The sequence below is a fragment of the Antechinus flavipes genome, chromosome 2 (assembly GCF_016432865.1).
Source record: "Antechinus flavipes isolate AdamAnt ecotype Samford, QLD, Australia chromosome 2, AdamAnt_v2, whole genome shotgun sequence".
Lineage (NCBI taxonomy): Eukaryota > Metazoa > Chordata > Mammalia > Dasyuromorphia > Dasyuridae > Antechinus > Antechinus flavipes.
In genome coordinates, this window is record NC_067399.1 from 2,015,306 (window position 1) to 2,040,069 (window position 24,764).

Sequence of the window (24,764 nt, forward strand, 5' to 3'; positions counted from 1 at the left end):
CCATCCCCATCGACCCAGGGCCTGCAGTGTGCTGGGCAGAGGTCAGCGGCCCGGTCAGCCTTGGAGCCCTGGTCTCATTGAAGATGCTGGACATTCAGTTCCCTGGGCCCAGCACCCCCCGGTGGGAGGGGATGTGCAGTGGGAAGGGGGATTGGGGGGGGGTGTTCCACTTCCTTGCCCAGTTCACTTGATTCCATTGGATTTTTTTGCGGGGAAGCACTTTTCAAAGGTCGGGATAGTAACTCGTGTCCTGCTGGGGGGAGTGCCACGTAGATAGCTCCTGATATGGGGGGGGTCTGGAGCTGAGTGCTGACCCACCTTGTCCCCCTGCTAGCCCGGGGGGGCCCTATGAGCAGGTGCCCATGACCCCTAGCATCTGTGCACCCCATTGGTTTCCCGTTGGTCTTGTCTCTGCCTTGGTTCCTGGGCTTGAGCTGTGTGTGCCCTTGTCCTCTGTGAGTTGCCCTCTAGTCTCTGAGTGAGATCCTTGGGGAGTCTCTCCAGCGTTGTTCCCTAGGCTGGAGGGGCTTCCCAACGGCTAGACTGGCCCAGGCCCCTTGTTCCAGGCCCTTGCCTCGGGCCGGCTGCTGCTCCTCAGCTGGTAGGACCCCCAAAGCCCACCCACAAAGAGAGACAGGAGTGGGGTGCTGCCCGTCCCTCCTCCTCTCTATCATGTCTCCTCTGTTTCTCTCTTCCCTCCTCACACCCCCTCCCCAACCTGTGTCAGTGCTTCTCTGAGCCATGGCTCGGACCCCCTTCCCCTCCTTGTTGTCCAGTCCCCCTCTGCCTCCCCTCATTCTTGCACGCCCCCTAGTTGTGTTGGTGAGTCTCTCTTGGCTTTGGGGCCCGGGCTCCCCTGACCCCCGTCTCCTCTCTTGCTGCAGGTCAGCCTCTCAGCAGCCCACATCCTACAGGCCCCGCTTGCTGCTCTCTGGAGAGAGGGGCTCGGGGCAGACCTCGCACCTGGCTCCTGCCCTGCTGCACACCCTGGAGAAGTTCTCGGTGCACAGACTCGATCTCCCTGCGCTCTATTCAGTCAGTGCCAAAACACCTGAGGAATCCTGTGCCCAGGTAAGTCCTGGGATGGGCACCATGGCCAGGGCACATTGGCACCCGATGCCCTCAGTATGAGGGATGCCGCTCAAGACAAAAGCCAGGGTCAAGAGAGGCAGGGGGTGGCGGCCCACGAGACAGCAGCTGACCCTCAGGAGTTTGGGGGGAAAGTCCCCCCAGCCATCCCCAAGGGGGTCCCTCTGCTCTGTGACCTGTGGAGTCAGGATGGCGCGCTAGCTGGGGCGGTTGAGCCTTACCCTTTGGGCTTAGTCTCACTGGCACTGCCCCTTGCCCAGTCCCTCCAGCTTTCTCCCTTTGGCTTCCCTAGTGTCTGATGCTATGTCTGAGCCTCCTCTCTGAAGCCTTTACGGGGCTTCCCCCAGATTGCAGACCTGGTTCTCTGGGCCCAGAGCCATGGAGCGAGTGGGTGCCAAGGCAACCCTCTGACCTTTGTCCTCTGCCCTGCCCCTTCCCTCTATTCATTCCGATGACCTATCTTTTGGGGCTAAAGTCAGGATGGCTACCCCCAGGGTTTCCGGAGGTAACCTCCCTCTCTCCTCGCCCCTCGGCAGTCTGGCCCTCCTCCCTTCCGACTCTAGCTCAGCCTCTGGATTTGCAGGAACAGTCCCCCCAGTTCTCTTCCCTCTCTGTCTGCTGGGCCACATCCTCCTCCACACATGCCCAACTGGGCATCCAGGAGATACCTTGGACTCCAGAGATCCAACACTGACCTTGTGCTCCCCCACCCCCCTTCACCATTTTTAATATGGTACCAGGGCTGGTCAGTTTTACCTTTTGTCCCCTCCCTGTTCCAGACCCTCAGCTCCCATGTCTGGACTGTTGCAGGGGGTCTTTATTCAGCCACCAAAGAGCTTTTCCTAAAGGGCAGATTCAACCACGTCCACCTGCTCCATAGGGAGCCCAGTTCCGGCCCCTCCAGGATCCAGCCGTACTCTGGTTGGCCTTCCCCACCTGTCCCCTCCTCCCTCCCCCGTCTTCTCCTGCCTTATCCCTTTCCGGCCCCCCGCCTTCCCCCTCCCTCTCTGCATTCTGGCCATTCTCTTGCGCTGTCCCCAGGCCGGAGCCCTCTCCTTCTGGTCAGACTACTGACCTCTATGGTGAACTTTTAAAGAAACACGTTATTTTACTGAAAATAAAGAATAGAGAAAAGGAAAAGAACGGGACAGAAGGTTATCAGGTGCCCAATGAAGCACCAGGGAAGACTGGGAACGGGAGCAGTAAGTGCCCGGCCAGGGAGGATGGCGCATGGCAGAGTCTCTTCGGGGCACCCGCCTTTGCTTGGTTTTCTCAGGGCACCCTCGGTCCTTCGTGCGCCTCTGCCTTTTCCTTCTTTCTTCTTCCCTTTCGTCCCCCCGACTCCCCTAGGGGCCCCTAGATGAGGACATCCACATGTTACCTGCAGAGACAGATACATCTGAGGGTGGGCGTGCTCACACATCGTGCACGCCTGCCTCTGCTCAGACACAGACGTGCAACTGCTTACACCCCGTGTATGCACACACACATCTGAGACGAGCTTAGTCTGGCTGATGGATCCTGTCGATCTCTCTCTCGGCCGAATCTTTGAGGACTCTGTGGAAGCTCAGTGCTGACTGGCCCGCTTTTTGTTTCTAGTCACTTCTGCTCCCGGGCCTCGGGCGCCGTTTGTGTATCTCTCTCTTTCCTGTCCCTGCCGACTCTTGTGCTTTCCTTCTGCTCCTTAACTTGTCTGGCTGTTACTTGACCTCCCCCTCCCAGGGATCCGGCCTTTGTCTTCTTCCCCCACCCTTGGCTCCCCTCTCGGCCCATCCCTCCCCCTTATTTACAGATTTGGGCGGGTGCTGCACCTTTCACCGCATGTGTGTAGTGTAGCCCACGGAACCCGTTCCCACCGTGCGTCCTCCTCCCCCCACTGAGGCCTCTGGGGCTGCTCTTCCTCTGCACCTCATCTGTGTGACACAATGACTGTTTTCGCCTTTTTTTCCGAGTCAGATCGTCCTTGCTCTGGCCTGATCTTGCCTTTGAGCCACTCACCTGCTGATGTCCGTATTAAACATTTCCATTTCCATATAAAAAGAAGTTCCTTAAAATTGCTCTTTGATGTTGGCTCCTCTATGGCCAATTTTCTGTTGAATTTGGGTTTGGTTGAAAGAAAGCCCTGACAGTCTGCAAGTTTGTTAAATGTCCATTTTTCCCTCATCTGTTGTTATGGATAATTTTATTGGATGTGATGTTTTTGCTGCAGGCCTAGTTCTTTTGATTGCAGGTATATTTGATTCCAGGACCTGTGGACTTTAATTGCTGCTGCTGCTAAGTCCTGTGCAATTCTAATGGTAGCTCCATTTTTGAATTTGTTTCTTCTTGTTCCTTGCAGAATTTTCTCTTTGATCTGAGATTTCAGAATTTGGCGACAATATTCCTATGTGTTTTCCATAAAGGATCTCTTTGAGGTGGTGATTGGTAGATTTTTTTCCATTTCTACTTTCCCCTCACGTTACATCTTCCAGGACGCAAATCTTGGATTATTTCTTATGTGATCGGGTCAAGGTTCTTTTTTTGGCAGTGCAGTTATTCTCATATTTTCTCTGCTTGATCTCTTCTCCAGATCTGTTATTTTTCTTATGAGGTGTTTTACGTTCTGTTCTCTTTTTCTTTACATTCTGTTTTATTTCTTGTCTCTCATAGCTTCATGGGCTTTCTCTTGTCCGGTTCTAATTTTCAGAATTATTTTCATCGCTAAGGTTCTGTATCTCCTTTTCTAGTGGCTGACTTATTTTTTATGATCTTCTTGGATGGTTTTTATCTTATTTTTAGTCTCTCCTCTGACTTAATTTTAAATTCTGTTCTGAGTTCTTTTCTAAGTTCTTTCAGCTCAGGGAGCCATTTTACATTACTCTTTTGGGGGCAGAAGAAGCCTTTTTTACTTCAGTGCCCTCCTCTGAAGATGAACCCCAGTCTTCCCTTTTCCCATAGTAAGTTTTTAGGTTGAGGTTCTTTCTTACGTGCCCGTTCATTTTTTTTTTTTAATGAAAAGTATCAGTGTAAGCACCTCTTAAGTGTGGGGTGGGAAATGATAGCTCTGACCTGGAACCCCAAACTAAGAGCTCCCCATCCTGCAGGTGCCAGAGCAGCATCCCTGCTCCTTGCCCCTGCGCTCCCAGGGTGTTGGCTCCTCATCCAGGCCAGTTTTGCCTGACATTCCCTCAGTTTGCCCGGCTTCTGCACACAGTCCAAGAGGTGGAAGTTCCCCTGATTCCTGCTGAGGCTCCAGCCAATCCCGGGGTGCCCCAGGGGTCCTCACTTGGAGATTTGGAGGAGCTAGCCTGGTCCTGGGGTGTTTACACTTCACACAGATTACTCCCCAGCCAGGGTCCTTCTCAGATCTTCTGGTTGTAAGGAGGACCCTGTTCTGGCCCAGGTCTTCTGGGTTTTCTACCAGTCTGTGTTCTCCCTGAGGTGGAAATTTGTGCTGAATGTGGTAAATCGGGAGATCTCGGCATTTACTGAGCTGCTCTGCCATCTTCCCCGAATCCTCCCCTCTGGCTTCCTCTGAGTTCCATCTAAAATCCCACCTTCTAGGGGAGTCTTCCTACAAACCCCTTGATTCCGGGCTGTGGTTGTTTGCCTGAACCCAGAACCCTTTGAGGGCAGAGCCTGGCACACAGGAGGCGCTTCCTCACTCTTGCCCGTCTGCAGAGGTGGTCCCTGGAGAGAAATGGGCATCTCACGGGCCTTTGTGTCGGCCTTTCTCCCCCATCTCAGATTTTCCGGGAAGCGCGGAGAACGGTCCCCAGCATTGTTTACATGCCCCACATCGGCGACTGGTGGGAAGCCGTCAGCGAGACTGTGCGCGCGACCTTTCTGACTCTCCTGCAGGACATACCATCCTTCTCCCCTATATTTCTCCTGTCTACCTCTGAGACCATGTACAGTGAACTGCCGGAGGAGGTAAGAATGGTGGGGTCCAGGGGCCCCCTCTCATGCTGGGCCTCCGGGGGAAAGGTTGGAGCCTTCACGCCCTCTAGGCTGGGGCAGGTTCCCATAGTTCTCGCAGCCTTCGGTCGGTGCCCTCTGGGTCCCTGGGAGGTTGGCAGAAGAACCCAGGTGTGTTTCACGCCCAGTGGCCTTTTCCCACTCGGGCTTACTCCTGCCCTCAGGGAGCTGCTCTTCTTTTGTGGGAATGCAGCATGGCCGCTGCCTCTGAGCCAGTCTCAAATTAGCGTCTAGACCCCCTCGAGGGGGGGGGGGGTGTCACTGAAGGCCTCTTGGGCCAAGCCCTTGGCCGGGCTCGGCACTTGGGACGGTCACTGGGGAGTCATAGCACAGGAGCCCAGGCTGGCGGTGGGGCTGGGAGATAGCGAGGAGGAAGACCCTGAGTACTGCTCAGCCAGTCTAGAATGCCGGCTGGGCCGCGGACCCCTGAAGCAGGAGAGCCGGGGGACCCGTGGAGCTCACCGGCATCTTCAGGGTCTCGGGTGGCAAGCGTCCTGCTGGGGTTGGGATGGGGCCAAGGAGAGATGGCGGGAAGGGAGAAGGGACAGGGCAGGGTGCCCTGGGTCTGGCTCCCAACGTTTCTCCCCCTCGCCTCCATCTCTCCTGGCCCAGGTTAAATGTATATTTCGGATCCAGTATGAAGAAGTCCTGTATATTCAGAGGCCCATCGAAGAAGACAGACTCAAGTTTTTCCAGGAGTTGATTCTCACCCAGGCATCAATGCCTCCGCCAAGAAGGAAAAAAGCTGGTGAGGCTCCGGCCCGTTCCCCAGATGGGCCACAGGTGGGGGCGGGGATGCCGAAAGCCCCGGAGGCTCGCTGGACAGTCCTGCCGCAACGGGGACGCCGGGAGCTGGCCTGGGTCTCCTGTGTGAGGATCTTTTGAGGTTTCAGGGTGAACGAGGGTCCACCTCTCCTCTCCTCAGGGCGCAGCCTCTGGAAGTCCCAGGCAGCCCATAGTCGCCTCCTCGGCTGTCCCGAGATCAAAAGGGAACCCTCGGGTGGGCCAGGGGGCATGAAGGCCATCTGTTTGAGGTCCTCTCCTACACCTGACCTGGGAGGTGAGAGTGCCTTCCTCTTCAGCTGGCACTGCCCCCCATTTCAAGGGTTCGGAGGGGCTGAGATGCCCCAAATTTAGCTGCCTTGTTCCCACTTAACAGATTGGTCTGGTATCATCTGAGGCTGACGGGGTCAAAGTGGAGAGTGCTTGCGTGGGCAACTGGGGAGAGGTGGGGGGGTTCATGAGGTTCCAGAGAGAGCTTAGGGTTGTTAGGACAGAGAAGAAAAGCACTGGCGAGGTGGGGGCGTCAGCAGTATCGCCCCGAGCTTTCACCGGGGCTAGAGCTTCAGCACGGCTTCCTGTGGAAGAGATTGCCCCAAAAGGCAGCCCTGAGAGCAGACCTGGCTGTCAGGAAACACTTCCTGCCCCTGAGAGGCTGCCCCAGGCTGGCGGCTGGCCACTTCTGGGAGGGCTTCAGGAAGAGGCTGCCCTCCAGACGCCCCCGAGGGCCCTTCTAGCTCTGTTTGGTGGAGAAAGAAAGTGGGCTGGTTCCTCTTGGGGTTTCTGCCTGGCAGGGGCCCTTCTCCTTCTTATGCATTTGCAATGATGTGTTGCTCTTTGGAGTGTTTGGGGATTGGGGGGTGAGGCTCCCTGGGGTCTGCCTGGGTTCCTTCTGCAGCCCTTGGGGTGAGAAAGGAGCCTTGGGGGCTCAGGCAGGCAGCCTTCCCTCCGCCTTGCCTGGGCTGTGGGGCTAGTGGGGTCCCCTTGGGCTCCCTCCCCCTGAACACCCCTCTGCTCTCGTTGCTCTCAGCTCTGTACGCCATGGAGGTGCTGCCTCTGGCGCTGCCTTCTCCTTCCCGCCAGTTGTCGGAATCGGAAAAAACCCGCATGGAGGACCAGGAGGAGAACACCTTGCGAGAGCTGAGGCTGTTTCTCAGGGACGTGACCAAGCGGCTGGCCACAGACAAGCGCTTTAGCATCTTCAGCAAACCGGTGGATATTGAAGAGGTCTTGTTTCCGTAGTAGGGTGCAAACAGTGAAGTTGAACTGCCTAAAAAGAGAAAAATCGAAAAACAGAAGGCATGGACACATGCTTCCCTCTGTTGCCAATTTTCTATCCATGTGGTCGTCCATTCCTGTCATCAGCAACCGTCTGCTGATCGATCCTTGGGCGCGCTCTGCGCCATTGCAAACCACAATCGGGCCTTCTGATCACTGACCTGGCAATTGGCGATTCCTTTGGGCAGCTGTCCACTCTAGACGGTTTTTATTCCAGGATAAATCTCATCGGGGCAGAACCCAGGGTGGTGGAGGCGGCGGCGGCCCCGAGGCCTGTAGCGAGGCGGCCGGCCTGCGGGGACTCCGTTCCCTGGAGCTTGGGGCTCTCTTCGGCAAGGGCCGGGACTCTGTTCCCAGTGGAAAATTTCTGATTCCTTGGTGTTTATTGTCTCTGTGTATTGGGGGGAGTGTGTGCGCGTGCGTTTGTGTGCCCGTGCAAGTGTATACGGCTGCTGTTCTGGTGCAAGAAATTTTCCATTTGGACTTTTCCGGAGTGACTTTAAGCACAGCTTTTATCCTGGAATAACAGATTCTGTCTTGGACACCCCTGAGGTCACCTCTGCTGACCCTCTTCTGAGCGTTCGGACTCCATGTTTGAACATCTGGATGTTTCTCCCCTGCCTCCCTGTCCCTCTCTTCCCTCCCCTCCTTTCCTCCCCCCTTTCCCTCTGTGTTGTGCTTGTGCCGTCCCCTGTGAGAACTGTGTCTTCAGCTTGGATAGTTGTTCTCCTGTCCCCTGAGCCTCTGTCCTTTGGAGCTATTATGTGGTTTGGGGAGGGCACAGGCCAGACCCTCCGTTATTCCCTTGGCTTTGTCTGCTGTGCTCGTGGTGGCCTCCAGAGTTCCTCTGGGTAACATTGGGATGGTTTTCAGGGGGTTTTTGGTTCCTCAGACTTTCGTACTCCCTTGAAAGAGGAGACTGGCCCAAGATGGCCGTCATCGGGGGTTCTGGAGGTCTCACGGGCCTCGGCCACACTCCGCACCTGCCAGAGATGCCCCTCTTGTTGCTAGGCCCCTTGCTTGCAGCCCACGCAGCTTTTGCAGCAGGCTTTCTCTTTCCCACCTTCTGTCCGGGCCTTCTGGGACCTCCTGGGGAAGAACCCAAAGGCTACGGTTTCCTCTGGGATTCTGCTTGCTTTTCCCCTTCCCAAAATGCTCCTTTGTCACCAGCTGCTAGTTCACTCCCAGAGGCCCGGAACCTCACATAGAAGAGGCTCCCTGAAGCCCGGAGGGGCTGCCCCTCTGGTCACCTCGACCATTCCACACAAGGCTCCCTTCCCAGAGAGGAAGGATCCGAGGGGCAAGGCAGGAGAAAAGCCCCTCCTGTGTGCTAAAAGGCAAATGCAGTTTTCCACATGAAAACTTGGAGGAGCCGACTTTGCTGCGGGTGGCGAAGGAAGGGTCCCCATCATTGTGTGATCCCAGTGGTTCTTGGGCTGGTGACCGAAGGCTGAGAGCTGGACAGGGGTTGGGGCGCCCTCTCTTGGACACCCCTCCTCTGCCTCATTCCCAGCACGGCAATGAGTGTAGGCTGTGTCTGACCAGCACTTGGTCTCCCTTCTCCTCCCCCCAACCCTCGCCGACAAGGCCGGGTTCGGGGGGCCGTGTTTGTGGCCACCAGGCAGGTGCTGCAGGGAGCCGAACTTGTGTAATATCTCCACAGGGCAGGGCTCCTTGGCTGAGCCCGCGGTCATTTTGCGAAGTGGTGACAAGGAGGTGTCGGGGGTGGACTCCCTTTCCCAGGAGCACAGACGGCTCCCCCCTGAGCTGTTTTTTGCTCCGGGCCCTTGTGCTTACCCCACGGGGTTGTTTCAGCAGAGCCTCCAACCCGCTCCCATTTGGACCGCTGGGCTTGTCCTTGGCCTCAGCCTCCGGAGCCGCCCTCCTGCGTGGGCAGGCTGGGGCATCAAACCTGCGCAGCCCGCGGCCCGAGAAAGCCTTTGCTTGAGTGTGCCCTCTTGTTCTAGGTGTCCGATTATCTGGAGGTGATCAAGGAGCCCATGGATCTATCCACTGTCATCACCAGAATTGACAAACACAGCTATTTAACTGCTAAAGATTTCCTGAATGACATCGATCTCATTTGTAACAACGCGCTAGAGTACAACCCAGATAAAGACCCCGGAGGTAAGGAAGTGGGAGCCCCCAGAGGGGGACATGGAGCCGCTCGTGGAAGCTCTTGTTTCTGTGATCAGTGTCCAGAGAGGCTGAGTGCTCTTAAAAGAGAGGGAGTGTGCCTCCTTTTCCTGAGGACTGACAAAGCTTTGACAAACATAGCCTGGAGAGAGGGCGTTTCCCTCAGCCTTGACCTTGAGCTGTGGTGAGGGTGGCTGTGTTGGGGGCCTTGGGCTCTCATTTAGAAGGTTGCCAGTGTCCTGGGGTGACCCCACTAGCGCCTTCTCCTGCTTGGAGGGGCGTCCTGGGGAAGACCACCCTGTGCAGGCAGGGGGCAGCCGGTTCCTGTGCTTGCCTTCCTCTGGTAGGCCGCTTAGCACTAGATTGTCTCGCCATCTGTGTTATCCCGGAGAAGGGACTGGCTTTGTTTGATCTCTAGAATTCTTGGCCCTCTCGTGTCTGAATGCTCTCACAGACACAATCGGGGTGACCCCCGAGCATCTGCTCCCCTGAAGAGAGCATTCTCATGTCCTTTGGATTCAGTTATGGGCTGGTCCTTGGCAGCCCAGATGCCCACAGTGTATCTGGCCTGCAGGTGAACACCCAAAGGTTGGGGTGCGTTTGGATTGCTTGGCGGAGCGAGCAGTTTTTCCTACTGAACTCTTGATCCTCAGGGACAGCATCGGGAGCACATCTGTAGAAAGCGAAATCCCTGTTTTCAGTGGGGGCGCCCATCCCCACAAACTTGTACTTGACGTTTTGATAGTTGTACAGGTCTTACGATAGCCTCGAGGTCCAGGTTCTTATCTCCATCTCATAGCTGGCTGAGCAGGGTCAGGTGGCGACGCTCAGGACTGTTAAATCTCAGATGAAATTACCTCTTTGATGCCTTCTGGGGGACCCTCGAAATTGGCCTGGAGAAGTCAGGGAGGCCGGCACCTGTGTGTGTCGGGTCCAGCCTTTTTCTGTTCTAGATGCTTTTGGCCATGAGGAGCTTGGTGAACTTCCTGGGCCAGTTACCGCCATCTTTCCCTCTCTTCTTTTCGGTGTTCTGTCCTGAGCGTGCGGGGGCTGCCTTCGCCCCAGTCCGCTCCCAGGCTGTCCAGTGGGCTGGCCCCTTGCGTCTTGGTTTTTCTTTAAGCTGAGAAATAGTTCTCGTTGATTGAAAACGGCATTGCTCGTCACGAAATGTCTGGAGAGTGAGTGTTGCTTAGGCTCGGCCACATCCAAGCAGCTTTCGTAGCCAGCACGTTCCGGGTTTCCCCTTTCTGCTGACTTTTGGCTGCTTTTTAGACACGTGGAGCTGGATGAATGGGAGATGCCTTCAGCTCAGCTCTGGGCTCCATGTTTTCCCCGTGGTTCCTCACTTGGGACGTTTCAGCTTCAGACTCCTTTGCCTTTCTCCTTGGCCTCCTTTCTGCGCTCCACTCGTTCCATCTCCGAGTTTGTCTGGAGGTATTTCCATGCAGGGACCACCTTAAGAGGTGGTCAGTAAGTGTGCATTCTCTGGCAGTTTATGTTAGAGAGGGAAGAGGAGACATCTCTTGAGAAGATGGTTCAAAACCTTGATTTATTTCAGTCTTAGAATTTCCCAAGAAAGTCCCAAGACTTTCCAGAGAACCTGGGCTTCTCTTCCTCTGGACAAGGAAAGGCTGCTGGCAGAAGCGCCGTGTCTTGGGCTGTCGGAGTCCTGGGAGCTTCTTGGGAAAGGGCGCTCTTCCCTCTTGCACTGAGTGCTGGCTCATTTCCTCCCTGAGTTCCTCCCACATCCCAGGCTAGCTTAGGAGCTGCTCCATTAACCTCTAGACGTCCCTGCTCCCGTCTTGGCCATCTGGAGCCACCTTCTGTGTGTAATTGTGAGCCCCAGAGTGCTCGCTCCCTAGAGAGCATCATGGAAGTATCCTGCAAGTGCATGGCTCTTCAGGGCCTCAAGGGATTGCTCCTTATCTCCTGCTTGGGTCGTGCCAGTCCACGATATGTGGCCTGCAGAGAGCCCAGGGTCCCACGTGCCCAAGAAAGGATTGTCCCTATAGTGGCCTGGATGAGCCCCCTCGGCGGCCTGTGGCCACAGCACACCAGATCGCCTTGGCTCTTGGGTTCCACCTCTCTCTGCCCGCTGTGCCTACAAGCGGAGCCCCTTGGGTGCTTGGAGGCTGCTGCCAAGTTCCTCTCCAGCTTCAGCACCCCCTGAGCTTCCGCTGATCGTCGCACCCAATCTGAGCTCTTGCTGACCCCCTGCCTCCCCTGGGGCAAAAAGGCTGCTGTCAACATGGACTGCTGCCTCGGGGTGCTCTGGTCACCAAATATGTAGGAAATAGTGATGATGTGGAAGAGGGTTAAAGGAGCCACCTAAGAAGCAGTGTAGTGATACAAAAAGCTCTTTTTTGTTCTTGCTCAGATTGTGCTTCAAGTTTTTGGCTAACCGTGTGATTAAGCCTTGTTGTGGTAGAGAGTCTTGGGATTGGAAGTGTGGGTTCCACGGGGCTCAGTTTCCTCCCCTCCTTTGCTCTTTCTAACATCAGAGCTCTAATGAAGATCAGATAACCCAGCAGCCCGGGGTGTTTATTGTGCCACCTGCAGTGTGTTGGCTGACTGAGGACAATAAGTTGTGATGCTTATTGATGGCTGACCCTGCCCCTCCCACCCCTCCATCATACAGCTGAAATTCAGCTGGGAAGCATTAGCAGAAGCCTCTCAGTTGTTCTGGCAAACTGATAGGAAAGCACTTCATGAATTATATGATATAAATATATATATTTATGTAATATAAATATTATATTTTAAATCGGTGAAGCATTTGATCAGGGAATTTTAAACAAGTGACAATTTGACTTCCAAATTTTTTTTTTTTTAAGTGTCAGAACATTAGCCAACCACAATGTTATTGGCAAGAAAAGCTTTCTCTTTAAACGCGGGCTTCAGGCCTCGGGGAGGCTGGCCATTAATGACTGGGTGGAAAAATCCATATTCCACAGAGTGTGAGTGTTCCCAAGGTTGCTTTGGCCCCATCGTTATCCAGGCTGACTCATGTTTGTTTTCAGTTTGTAAGGTGGTGGTGTCCACGAGCTCCAAGCTCCTCCCGGCGGCAGCAGGAGGAGCGTGGGCTGGGCTGTTTTCTTGTGGTTTGCTTGGGCTTGGCCGGGAAATCCCGTCTTCCCCGGGGAGTTTCCTTGCAGTCATCTCCAAGTTGCCTGTTTCCAAGGGTTAGTTTAGTTCAAATGAAGTCGGATCATTGGTAAATCCACAGAAAGTCTCCCACCACCTGCAGCGCGCCAAAACGGACCTGTGAGGGCTCCTGCCAACCGTTCCGGTCGTTAGTGTGCTGTCGGTGACAGGGAGACTGGCCAGCACATACTTCCTGGGGTCTAGTTTCCTTATTTGGGGGATTTTTGTTGTATTGAGATGAAAACCAAAGGTAAGCAGAGGTTCTAATGTTTTCTTCCACACCTCTCCATTTTGGAGTATCCTTCTTGGGCCCAGGAGGGTCAGGCAGAACATCGGGGGGCGTGGGCCTGTCTTCGGGGGCCCAGAGCCTTGGGCAGCCAGCTGGTGGCTCTCATTGTGAGAGCCTGTGGTGGGACTGTGGTGGTGGACAGGGTGGCGAGCCCTGGACCTAGGGTTTCCTCACCAGACACTTAGCCATGTGTGGAAACTTCCTTGATTGATGCCCATTAGTAACCAGTCTAGAACGTCAGGCTGTGAGCAGGGCCCAGATTGTGAGCAAGGCCTGAGACTGTGAGCGGGGGTCCAGGCTGCCAGCGGGGCCCAAGGCTGTGAGCAGGGCCTGAGGCTTTGAGGGCTGGGGCTGTGAGAGGGCAGGGAGTGCTTCATGCCATATTCCTGCCTCGGGGCTTCCAGATCTTTTATTTCAAGAACGTTGGGGTCGTTTCCCCAGGCTCTTCCCCTTCACTTTGTTGTCACCTGCACTGCCCGTCCGTGATGTGCGTCCGGATTGACCCCTGGCCAGCAGACAGGCTTCTCGTGTGCCGCCTGATTGAGTGATCACTCAGCCCGAGTGATTGTGGGTCCCGTCCGAGATGCTCTCAGGCCGGCTGGCTTTGAGGAAGGCCCCATGCGGACCAGAGCTTCTGGCCAGTCCGGCAGCCATCGACGCCTTAGATAAACTAAGGGCTGACATGGCCGCAGGGGGCGCTTATGGCCCGGCTGCCCCCAGTCCCTGAGCTGCCCCCCACTGGGTGGTGACCCCCCCCCCCTTCTCTTCCCAGACAAGATCATCAGGCACCGGGCCTGCACCCTGAAGGACACAGCCCACGCCATCATCGCCGCCGAGCTCGACCCGGAGTTCAACAAGCTCTGTGAGGAGATCAAGGAGTCCCGGAGGAAACGAGGTGAGCCGCCTCCCGAGCGCGCCCGCCGGCCCCCGCAGTCTCCAGGCTGCCCTGGCCCCGGGTGGCAGCTGCCGCTTTTCTGTTGCCAGGCTTGCCGGTCACCGCGGAGCAAGTCAGCCCCCCCGACTCTGTGGCGCGCAGGGCGGAAACGAGAGCGGAAGAGGCGCTGCGCAAGCAGAGACACCCCATGGACGGCTGGCCCCACGCCGCGAACAAATGTGCCTGTGAGCCTGGGCCCCTGGGGCCTCCTGCAAGGGGAGGGGGTGGGGGGGCTCTCCCGCCTAGTTCACAGCATCCTGATGGATGGCAGGTGCCCAGTTCCTCTTCTCGCCAGCAGGTGGCGCATGGAGCTCACCCTCTGCTGGGCTCTGGGCCTCTGCTTTGAGCAGGGGAAGATGGGGTCCCACGGATGATGGGTTGCTTCCATCTGTTGTCATGGTGATGACCCAGCAACATGAGATCTTTGTTCCTTCTCAGGGCAGGGAAGACCCCCTGTGGGGGGGAGGGGGCAGGCAGCTCAGGCCCTGGGGAAGCTGAGCCCTCCCTGATTCCCCCGGACTCAGACCCCGTAGGGGACGAAGAGGTGGGGGGAGACATTGACAACAACGTCCCCTTGCCTGAGGGGCCCTTCCCCCTGAGCGCCTTAGATGCTGGCCCCGGCCCAGGTGGGGGCTCCCTTCCTCACGGGCCTGCGGCGGGAGCAGAAGCAAAGTCTCCCCGGGAGGGGTGTTGTCCCCCGCCTGCCTCTTCCCGGGAGGAAGGCCGGCCCGACGCCCGACGCTGACCCTACTTTGTCCCGCCCAGTTCGAGTGCGGCGGAAATCTCGGCGGCGCTCGCAGTGGGGCAAGGGCATCATCAAGAAGAGGAAGGCCAACAACCTGAAGAAGGAAGAGGACGACGGCAAGTTCACCGACTACGATGGCCCGGCCGCGAGCGGGAAGCTGCTCGAGAACGGCGAGTTCGAAGTCAGCCCAGACGGCCCCGAGAATGGAGAGGAGACGGGCGACCTCTCCATGACCAACGATGAGTCCTCCTGCGACGTCATGGACCTGGAGCCGGAGCCCCAGCTGGACAACGGCCCCCGCGCCTCCACCGAGGAGGAGAGCTCCAACGAGTCCCTGCCGGCCAACAGCAGCGTGCCCGGCCCGGGGCCCCAGGGCGAGGCCCTCCCCGGCGCGGGCGGCTGCCTCAACGGCGAGGCCGCCATCGACGGCCCAGAGAGCCCCCGGGGCCTGGCCGCTGCCGCCTCCCCGCGAGAGCCGCGGGCCTCTCTGGAGGATCGGCCGAAGGAGGCGGCTGAGGCATCCCGGGAGGAGCCCGCCGGCGACGCCGACAAGCGCCCCCCAAGCCTCGGCGAGGAGAGGGCCGAGCCTGGCACAGACCCCGAGGGGAAAGAGGCCGAGCCTGACAAAGAAGGTAGGGCTCCTCGTGGCCCGGGACGGCCTCACCAGCTGCGCATGGGAGGGGGCGGGGTCTGCCCGGGCCGCCCAACTGCCTCCTTGGGGTGCTCTCGGAGTCTGTTTCCTCTGCCTGTTCCCTGGGGTCTCTTCAGGGACGGGGTCTTGAGGGTAGGACCAGGCACTGCTCAGGGTCTCCATGGGCATTGGAACCTCAGCTTCTCTTCCCCGATGGAAGCTCCCTGACGTCTTTCCCACGCAAGCCCCCCACGCCCCTCCTCCCTACGTCAGCCTTTAAGGGCTTCCTCCTTGTACAGATGAGGAAACAGAGGCTTGGGGGAGGGCCGCTGACTTAATGAAGCCACATGGATCCTCCGGCTGGAGGCCCCCCCAAATGGCTCCCAGTCTTTTCCCCACAGTGCTGGCTCCTCTCGAGGGGTGCAGGGGACAGCCACTAGGAACAGCCCCTCTGCCTTGGGGCTCAATCCCCACCCGCACGCGTCCCGGGGAGTGGGCCCCAGTCGCTCAGTGCCCGCCTTCCCCTCCTGTGCCCACTCCCAGGTGCTGCTCGGGGCAAGAGATGCCGGAAGCTCGTCTTGGAGCCGTCCCGCGCGGCCAGCCTGGACCTGGTGCCAGAGGAGCCCCTGGATCCCGCGCCCCCCCTCATTGTGGACCATGAGCGGCTGAAGGTGAGCACGCGGCCCCGGGGGGCCGGAGAGCCCCCTCTCACTCCCCCCTAACCCCAGCCTTCCATCCCACCCCTGTAGAAACTGCTGGATCTGCTGGTCAAGAGGAGCAATAACTTGGCTGTGGACCAGCTGGAGAGGCTGTACTCGCTGCTCAGCCAGTGCATCTACCGCCACCGCCAGGACTACGACAAGTCCCTGCTCGTGGAGGTGAGGCCGCCCCCACCCCCACCCCGTGGCATTGTGGGGGGGCCGGGGGGCAGACAGCAGGGGAATGGGGGGGCAGCGAGCAGAGAGCCCCGGGATGACGCCCGCTCTCTCTTCCCCCCAGGAGATGGAAAGAACCGTCCGCCTGTTTGAGACGTTCCTCTGAGCCCGCCGCCCGCTCTCCTCTGCTTCCCCCACGCTGCTCGTGAGGGCGGGCGGGCGGGCGGGCAGCCTTCTCTGAGCCATTCACTTTGTGATTGCACCAAGCCTGCGCGGGGCCCCGGCCCGGGCCGGAGCGCGCCGCCCTCTCCCCCTGTTGCATTTGGTGCTATTGTCTCAGGTACCTGAAACCAGCCAGCCTACAAGAACCAAACCGAACTTCAGGCACATGTTGTATTTTCCAGACGCAGAATACAGCATCACCGCGTGGAGATTTTGGTGCTACAGAAATTATGCCCCCTGTGCCCCGCCCCGTGCGGCGGGCAGACCAGCTGGCGCGAGGCGGCGGGCCGGGGCGGTGCCAGCCACGTGGGGTTCCGGGCGTAGTGGGCAGCCGTGGGTCTCGTCTCCCCCTCCCCTTTGTTTCTCTTCCGCACAGTGGCTCCGGTGTGTTCTGGTGGGACGTGGGGATGTCCGCAGGAGGCGATGAGAAGAAGGGGCTCTCCTGGACCGCTTTTAATGTGCCTTTTAATTCAGTGGAGAAAGAGAAGGCTACGGAGGGGGGAAGTTGGTAGCAGACGAGCCCCTGCGAGAGCCTCGAGGGAAGGGGGGGGCCGATGTGGCCCCCCGGGCCCGGCGGAGGAGGCTCCACACAGAGCCACCCGATTGACCAAAATGGCGAGCCCTCTTTCCCAGAGGGTCTCTTTCTTTTCTAGAAATGTCCCATTGGGGAAAAAAGCAAAACAAAACCCTTTTCCACACTCCCTGCTGACCACGATGACCAGAAGGTCATCGGCCCTGGCTCCCCACGTTCTCTCTGTGGTGTCTCTAGCGGTTGTCCGAGACGAGCGAATTCAGACCCCGTTCCATTGGAGCCGGGACTCGCCGGGTGGACGGAGTGGAGGGTGCGCCGTGAGCGTCATCCGCGGCTCTTTTCCACGCGGCCCGGTCGAGGCACAGACAGTATTAATTGGAAATCAATTCTCCCATCTTTCCCCCCTCCAAAAATAAAATTGATTTGGGCCCCTTTTGGATCGATCTCGTTCACAAGTCGGTACAGATTGTAGCTCTCGAGAAGCGCGTCGTGGGTCTGGGAAGCGGCTGGTGCCCGGTGCTCATCTCCCCGCGCCCAGACCGGCTGCCCGGGGTCACCTCCTCCTCCATCAGCGCCATTCACCCCCAGGTGCATCTTTCCCATATATGCAACACGTGGCGAGCGTGGGTTTCCTGCGCGCGGTCGGGCTGGGACGGCTGCAGAGGTGTGGGGCTACCTCAGCTTTTTGTATTTTACGACCACCAGTGTTTACAGAGCCCGGTGGGCCCCGACTGCCATGGCTGAGGGCGCCCCCGGGAGCCCGGTCTGAGAGCAGCGGAGGAGCAGGCGCGCGCCGCAGGTGTGGATGAATGCAGAAGGTGGCTCGTCTGTGCCCCGTTCTCCCCTCTGAAAATGCCACTTGTTCCCACGACCCCTCTTCCCAGGAGACTCTAAGACTTTGTAGCATTCGTCCTGTGTCCGAGCACTGTATTTTGTAGGTGGGCAAGTGCGATTAAAAGTCGACCCTTTGAAGAGGGGGTTCCGGGCTTGCTCCCGTGGGGTTCCCAGGAGGCCTGTCACGCTCTCTTGAGTATTTCTGACTGTCCCGCCTGTTCCAAACACTTTCTTGTCTAACATGTTCCCGTTTTGTATTTTGATGACAATTGTTACAGACTTTGGAGATTTGATGAAATAAAATGTAGCAGATTTTTGTAGCAAGTTTCTGGTAAAAGGGGCGGGGGCGAGTCTCAGGTTCTTGCTGCAGTATTTTTGTTAAGCTCGATTCCCGTTTCCCTAACTCGGAAGCGTTCGTTCTGCGCACGGCGGGACCGCGGGCTTTCCGGGAGTTATCGGTTTGTACGGACCAGATTCTAGCCATCGTGAGTTGGACAAGGGGACTGTAGGATGCTTCCAAAAGATCAAGTTTCTTTGTTTCTCTGTTCGTTCTTTCGTTTGTTTGTTTTCATTTTAATCTAACCCTTAGATGGAGTTATGGGATGGAGAAATGGGGGAGGTGAGGCCGGCGGGATGGGAACGGCCCCCCTCCCCCCACCCGAGGGGACGCGGTCTTTGTCAGAAGCCCCACCACGCGCTTCGTTTCCGTCAGACGCTGAGAAGTTCCAGCGTGAAAAGCAGCCAGCAGAGCTCGCCGAGCGGGCTCGCCGCGGCTTCCCAACACGAGCCGGACCTTCGCCGCGCAGTGGCCGGCGAAGACTTTGTGCAAATTCACCTCTGCTCTCGCTTCCTCTTGTGAAAATTGCAACCGATCAGCTCGCTCTTGGGTCTGTCCAGCGGGTGACCCAGGACGGCCGCCCCACGTGGTCGCTCCCAGTGGCGCGGGAGCCCACGGCCAGGGCTCTCCCCTGGCATCGATTTGGGTTGTTGCGTCCTTTGTATGTTACTTGATTTTTTTTCTCATATGCCAATGTATTTATAGGTTTACTGGGTTTCTTTGGGGGGTGGGCGGGGGGGGTCGTGGTAATACCTTGTCTTCCCATTCCTTGGTTAAGTTTTCGGCGAATCGGCCATGGAGCCATCCGGCTGGCCGCTTCGGCGCCGGGTTCTGTAGCCAGATCCCGTCGTCGTCAGCCTCAGTACAATTCTTCTTTGTAATCACAAAGTAAGCTTGAATTCGGGCCTGTTCTTGCATCTTTCGTATTTTACGCGTTGGGTTCCTTAGACTCTGGGCGTCCCGTTGTTCGCTTCTGTCCCCGTTGTGTCTCCTCGGAGCGCTGAGCAGACTCCGCGCGTGGCGGTCTCCTCGGGGTCCCGTAGCTCGATTCGCAGTTGTGTTCAATGGCTGTTTTGCATTCTGACTTCATTTGACATTAGTTGGAAGTAAATTATTTAATTTTTGGAACTTCTGGAACTTTGAACATTTACTGTAATTTGTAATATACCTGCTGTGAAATACTTGAATAAAGAGGACAAGAAAAACCTGTCTCGAGCTCAGTCCCACTCACGTTCGTCCCCGGGGTGCGCTTGGCTCGGCCCAGTTTTCCCTTGGCAGGAGGTGGCGGAGCCCCCGAGCCCCGAGGAGGAAGGCGGAGGCTGGTTGTCCTGGGAGAGACCCCCTCCGTGCTTATCTGGCTCCTTCCCTTCCCAGGCGGCGGGCGGAGGGGGGCAGCGGTGGCAGGGCGGGGCGATGGCAGCCTGTGCCAGGATCACAGGCTCTTTCACGTGGAGCGGGCAGATGAAGGCACTTGGCGGGTCACAGAGCTGTACGTGTCCAAGGGCACCTCAGAAACCGGGTCTCCCTGACCGCCTCGCCATCCTAGGTCCTGTGGGAGCCGTCACCAGACGAAGGCTCTGGCTCCAGCTCCGGCTGATCCCCCGGAGGGACCTTCCAGGTTGAGAAGGTATGAGTGAGAAATGGAGAGCAAGGTGGCAGGCCCCGGGGGGCGCAGCATGGAGTGTGTGGAGGGGGGCATTGGGGAGGGACTAGGATCACGCTCCTGGGCCGCCCGTGTCCTCACTGGGCTGGGCTCTGCAGCTCTGACCACTTCCCTCTGGCCCTCATCTCCTGTTCTCTGCAAAGGGAAGAGCTTCCCCCGGTCCCCCAGGCTTCCTGAGCCCGAGCCATCGGGGGGCTGGCTGAGGAGGAGCCTGGGTGGGGTGCGACTCCCCCACGGGCCGGTCCCCCCTGCTGTGTCTCTCTGCTCCCCCCCTTCTCTCTGTGGCGGTCTCTCTCCCCTCCCCCTGGAGCATCTTCCTCTCCTTCCTGCCTTCGTCTCCTCCTCCCCAGGACGCCCACACGTCCCGTTTCAGCGGCAGGGGGTCCACATGATGTCCACTTCTCGCCTTTGGCTTGGGAGGAGGGCCCCGGGTGGCCAGCTGTCTGCGTCCTCGGGGCCGGGGCCCCTGGAGCTGCCGGCCGCTTGTACTGTGGGGCCCAGCGCCCACGGGGGAGACCCCTTTCCTCCTCCTTTTCATACTTGGACCTCATCCAGAGCCCCTTTAGAGTGCTTGGGGCGCTGACATGTTGGGGAGGGTCCCTGAAGGTCCACACTGGCCCAGAGCGCCCTGTCCCCGCGCCCCCTCCCCCCAGCCTTGACCTCTGGCCAGAAGCAGCTCCTGACTGAGAGGGGCAGGACGAGGCAGCAGGAGCTCGTGTCCACGGAGCCTTTTGGAGAAACCCCCTGCCCTTTGCCCCAAGAAGATGGAGGAGCCTCTCCTGCTCAGTGATGGGGACTGTCCCAGCGGGGGAGGGCTCTTCCGGGGGCCCGTGTGTCTTCACAGCCCCTTGCTTCCCCTTCTGCCAGCGTTGCCCCTTTGGAACGGGCGGCCTGCAGCCTCCACAGCCAGACTGCTGCCTTGGAGGCGAATGGGCGGCCAGGAAGAGGGTCGGCGGGCCGGGGCTGGGTGTCCCAAGCCCCCTTCCGCCCTCTGTCCGGTCTCATTCGTCCATCTCGAGGACGGCAGGCGGCCGCGCCCCCAAGTTTCGCCCCCCGGGCCGTGCTGGAGTTTCTCCGCCCGTCAGCTGCATTCCCGGGCCTCTGCACTCTCTAGCTCGGCCCCGGACCCGGGTCTCTCCCTGCTCTCCCTCCCTTTTTTAGCTTGAGACACACATAATGGGAGGAAGTCAGGGGCCGCGTTCTCTCTGACGAGGTTTTGGCCCCGGCCCCCCCGCACGAAGCTCGTTTTTAGAAGGGCACAAATCTCATAGGCAAGAGCAGCCTTGGTGTCTCCCCCACGCGGAGCAGGAGGAGGACCCCCGCCCAGGGAGGCCCAGGATCCCCGCGGCCTGGGACCCCCACGGCCCGGGACACCCCCCCCCCCCGGGGAGGCCCGGGCCCCACAGGAGCACGGCAGACTCCGGCGATAGCGAAGCGCTGGGAACCAGGCCGATGCCTGGAGCGGGGCCTGGAAGGTGTCACTGAGCCGTAAGACACGGGGGGGAGGCTCGCCGTGACTTGTACCCCCTACACGGCCCCCCCTCGCTTCTAGGGAGGGGCAGAGGGGACTCGGGCTGCCACATTGTGACAGAAGCTTTACTTTTTCTTCTGGCGCTTGAGGAAAGGAGATGTGGCCCCCAGATCCGCCAGGAACATTCTGACTGGAGAAAGCGTCAGAGGCTCCTTCCCGGAGCCCCGGCCCAAGCGCCCAGGACTTCACTGCTCAGGCGGTGGGGACAAGGGCCTCTGCGGCTCCAGAAGCGCTCATCACGAGCCGGGAAACAGCGGGATGAGCCCGGAGCCGGCCGGGGACGTCCCCGCCCCGAACCCAAGGGTCTGCCCGCCTGGCAGTCCCACTGCCTTCTGGGTCGTGACGGGCTCCTTAGAAGCAGCAGGACCGAGCTAGGGGAGGAGCCGGGCCGGGCGGAGAAGCCCTCAGGAGCTCTGCGTTCTCGGAAAGCACCTGGGCAAGTTGTCCTCGGGATAGCGACAAGTCCCAGCAGCCCCCGCGCCCCCGAAGGCCTCCTCCCTCAGGCCCGGTCACTTCTCCTTGGGATGGAAGCCCCTCTGCAGACACTATGGACTTTTGCAGGGGGTGGGGTCCCTCGCACAATTGCTCGTTCAATACCTTTCGTTTGTGGATATAACTCACTGCCCATCAAAGTAACAGTTGGCCACTTTCTAGACTCAAGCGATGGCTTTTCTTATTTTTTAAACAATCGACTTCTGGGAAGGAGGATTTAAAAAGCAGCTTGGTGGATGGGAACTCTAGTTCACTGCTGAGGGAGCCCCGGGATGAAATGTCTTCTGCTGGGCACCCGATCTTGTCAGAAGGCCCAAAACGTCGAGGGGCGTCACCGACCCCGAGCTCGCATCTGGGGGGCAGCTCGTTCCTGGGGCTTCTGGGGACCCTGGCCGGCGCCCTGGGCCGCTGGAGGGTCCTCTTCTCCTCTCCTGCCCTCACTAGCCCCTCCCTTGATGCAGAGTCACAAAAGGTCAGGGAGAGATGCCCGTCCCAAGGCCCCCCAGTGCCCTCTTACAGAGCTCTCCTGCCCCGCTGAGGGCAGCCCCGGAGAACGGACGGCCGGGACTCCAGCAGAGCCCTCACACAGCTAAGTGGCAGAGGAGCTGCTCACAAGTGCAGAGGGAGCAGAACCAGGCAAGCTGCGCTTGGGTCCGATTCGTCTGATTCTCCCGCTTTCCGGTGTGATCGAGTGTCTGATTCCCCCCTTTACGTGTCAGAGCCATTTTTAACATTTGTCCTTAAAGCTGAGGTCCTTCATCCTCTCCTGCCCTCACTAGCCCCTCCCGTGAGAAGATGAGCAGTTTGCTCAAGGTTCTCCTCGTGTAACATCTCCACGTTAGTCCCATCGGGAAAGAAATCAGAGACCCGAACCCCAGGGGTCAAAACGGGTGCTTCGGGGAGCCGGGCCGGCCGAGCCGTCTCTGGGTCTCCCGCGTCCTTCGGGCCGGCCCGGGGCCTTGTGGCTGAGCGGAGCCGATGGGCTGGCAAGAGCCCGCACGTTTCCCTGCCTCGGCTCGGGGAAGGCTTGGCAGGGTTTTCTGAGAGCTTCCTGCTCGTCATTTCTTTTCTTTTTCCTGAGGCACTTGGGGTTAAGTGACTTGCCCAGGGTCACACAGCTAGGAAATGGTAAGTGTATGAGGCCAGATTTGAACCCAGGTCCTCCTGACTTCAGGGCTGGGGCTCTGTCCACGGCACCACCCAGCTGCTCCTGCTCATCGTTTTTTATGGCACAGTCATTTTCCACCCCAATCCCACGCACGACTCATTCAAGCATTTCCCAATTGATGGGCTTCCCTCCACCTTCCAATTTGTTGCTCTCAGAAACGCACTAACCAACATTTCTGTACTTGTGGGCCCTTTTCCTTTGGTTGTTTCTCTCTCTTGGGACGTTTCCTCCAGTCTGCCTTCCCTTCTTATCCCCTCCCCCTCCTACTTCCCTGTAGGTTAAGCTAGATCTCTAAACCCAGTTCTGATGAGAGTAAGATTCCTGCTACACAGCCCGCTCCAGCCTCCCTCTCATCCTCCACGGTCCAAACTTTTTCTTGCTTCTTTTATGCAAGATAATCCACCCCATTCTCTATTTGATTGTTTTGTCAATGAGTATAAAGAAGAGAATGAAAATCAGAGAAAGGAATGATGTCTCTATTGTGAAGAAAGAAATCCTGATCAAAGGCGTGGAAGGCAGTTATCGGAGACGAAACTGATGGATTTGAGGACTTCAAAAAGATTTTCCAAACAAAGATTATCCAAAATAAAAAAAATCAAGATGGGGGGAAAATCTCTAATCAAATATTATGCCTCAGTCTGAGGGAAAATGCCAGCGATTAGAATGATCGCTAACCACGCTTGCAGGTGATTTTTTCACAAATTCAGGATGGGGACAATTCGCCCAGAGAGCAGCTCATGGGGAAAGATGAGGATTTTGGATAGGAAAAGATGGGGTTTTGGGTATGACTGACGCAGCGGCTAAAGCAGCCTTGGACGGCTTTGAGGGAGGCATCCTGAGTGGGACGAGCTCTGGCTGTGTCCCCGTCCGGCGAGCTCACCCACCCTCCCTGGCCGGTGAAAGAGGGAGGGATGATTCTCCAGAAGGCAGCACGGTCCCGGGGCTGGCTGGAGGAATCGGGTCTGACTGGGCCTGGAAGCCGGGGAGGGAAGAGATCATGCAGAAGGCTGCCCTGGCTATTTGTCTGGCAGGCGCTCCTTGCGCCAGAGGAGAAAAGAGGAGGAGCGAGGGACTGGACGGTAGGGGAGGAGTCTCAGGATTTACTGAGTGGCTGGACCAAGAAGAGGTGTCCAGGGACGGGAGAGCTGGAACGACCGGGACCCCGGACCTCGGGAAGCCTCGGGTGGACGAGCCTTCGTTCATCCCTGAGCACGGTGCCCGAGGTGTCCTGCCTAATGGAGCCAGTGTAGATGGGAGATCTGACCAGGCCCCGGCCCGTGGGTGCCGGGGTAGGCAGCGCAGAGCCGAACCCGGGCTCCCGGGCACTTGGGCTACTTCCTACATTTGACACCGAGCCTGCGTTATTGCTCCATTCTCTCCATGAGAAAAGCACGAACCCCTTTTCATTTCATGTTCTTGCCTTTTCCTGTTCTGATTATATCAATTTTCCTCCTCCCCTCCCTAGTATTGTTTAATTCTGACAGTTAAAAAAAGAAAGAGAAGACCACCACAGGGTCAGTGACCAACGGTCACTCCCCCCGCCCTCCGGCCCTGGAGGGAGGGAGCTGCGGCCGGCCGCCCTTCCCTGGGGACGAGATGGACCCTTTCCACGGGGCCTTTCGTGTACCTGGCGCCCTGGCCGGGGCTGTTGTGTGGGGACTGTGGCCACGCCATTTTTTCCAGTGATGCGATGGAAACTTTAGACCCACATTTTGGGTCTCGTCTCCAATCCAGATTCCACATTCGGGTTCTGTTTTCACTGAGATTGGATCTCCTGTTCACACTGCAAGCCGGAGAGGGGCCGGGTCACATGGTGGATACAAGAGTAGAGTTTGGAACTCTGAGATCCATGGGGGTGTGGGAAGCTAGCCCCAGGCCAGCAGTTCCCCCTCCCCCCCAGCCGTCCCTCCCGGGGACCCCGGCTTGGGCTCCTGGGGGAGTTGGCAGATGGGATGGTCAAGCTGCTCAGTGTCAGGAGTGTTAGGGGAAGATTGTGGAGACGGGCATGGGACTGCCCGGTGGCAACGGGAAAGAGAACTCGGGGTGGACGGCCACCTGTGGGCAGCCTTCAGGGGGAGAGCCCTAGGCTCTGTCATACTTTTACCAGTGACGCGCGTAAAGACAGTG

At 58.1% G+C, this 24,764-nt stretch overlaps 1 protein-coding gene across 2 annotated transcripts in view; it reads left to right on the plus strand.

Annotated features, from left to right (window-relative positions):
- The window catches only part of ATAD2B (ATPase family AAA domain containing 2B), a 63,688-nt gene extending 44,700 nt beyond the window's left edge, over positions 1–18,988 (plus strand). Inside the window, exons 18-28 of one of the 2 annotated variants that reach the window (XM_051974074.1) lie at positions 885–1,071; positions 4,816–5,001; positions 5,659–5,794; positions 6,857–7,053; positions 9,072–9,231; positions 13,446–13,568; positions 13,658–13,792; positions 14,373–14,984; positions 15,527–15,654; positions 15,733–15,861; positions 15,983–18,988. In XM_051974074.1, coding sequence (XP_051830034.1) covers positions 885–1,071; positions 4,816–5,001; positions 5,659–5,794; positions 6,857–7,053; positions 9,072–9,231; positions 13,446–13,568; positions 13,658–13,792; positions 14,373–14,984; positions 15,527–15,654; positions 15,733–15,861; positions 15,983–16,024 — 2,035 coding nt within the window. In that variant the 3' untranslated portion in view covers positions 16,025–18,988. The remainder of the gene's footprint in view (positions 1–884; positions 1,072–4,815; positions 5,002–5,658; positions 5,795–6,856; positions 7,054–9,071; positions 9,232–13,445; positions 13,569–13,657; positions 13,793–14,372; positions 14,985–15,526; positions 15,655–15,732; positions 15,862–15,982) is intronic. The other variant, XM_051974075.1, reaches the window with a different exon arrangement.
- The last annotated feature ends 5,776 nt before the right edge of the window (positions 18,989–24,764 follow it).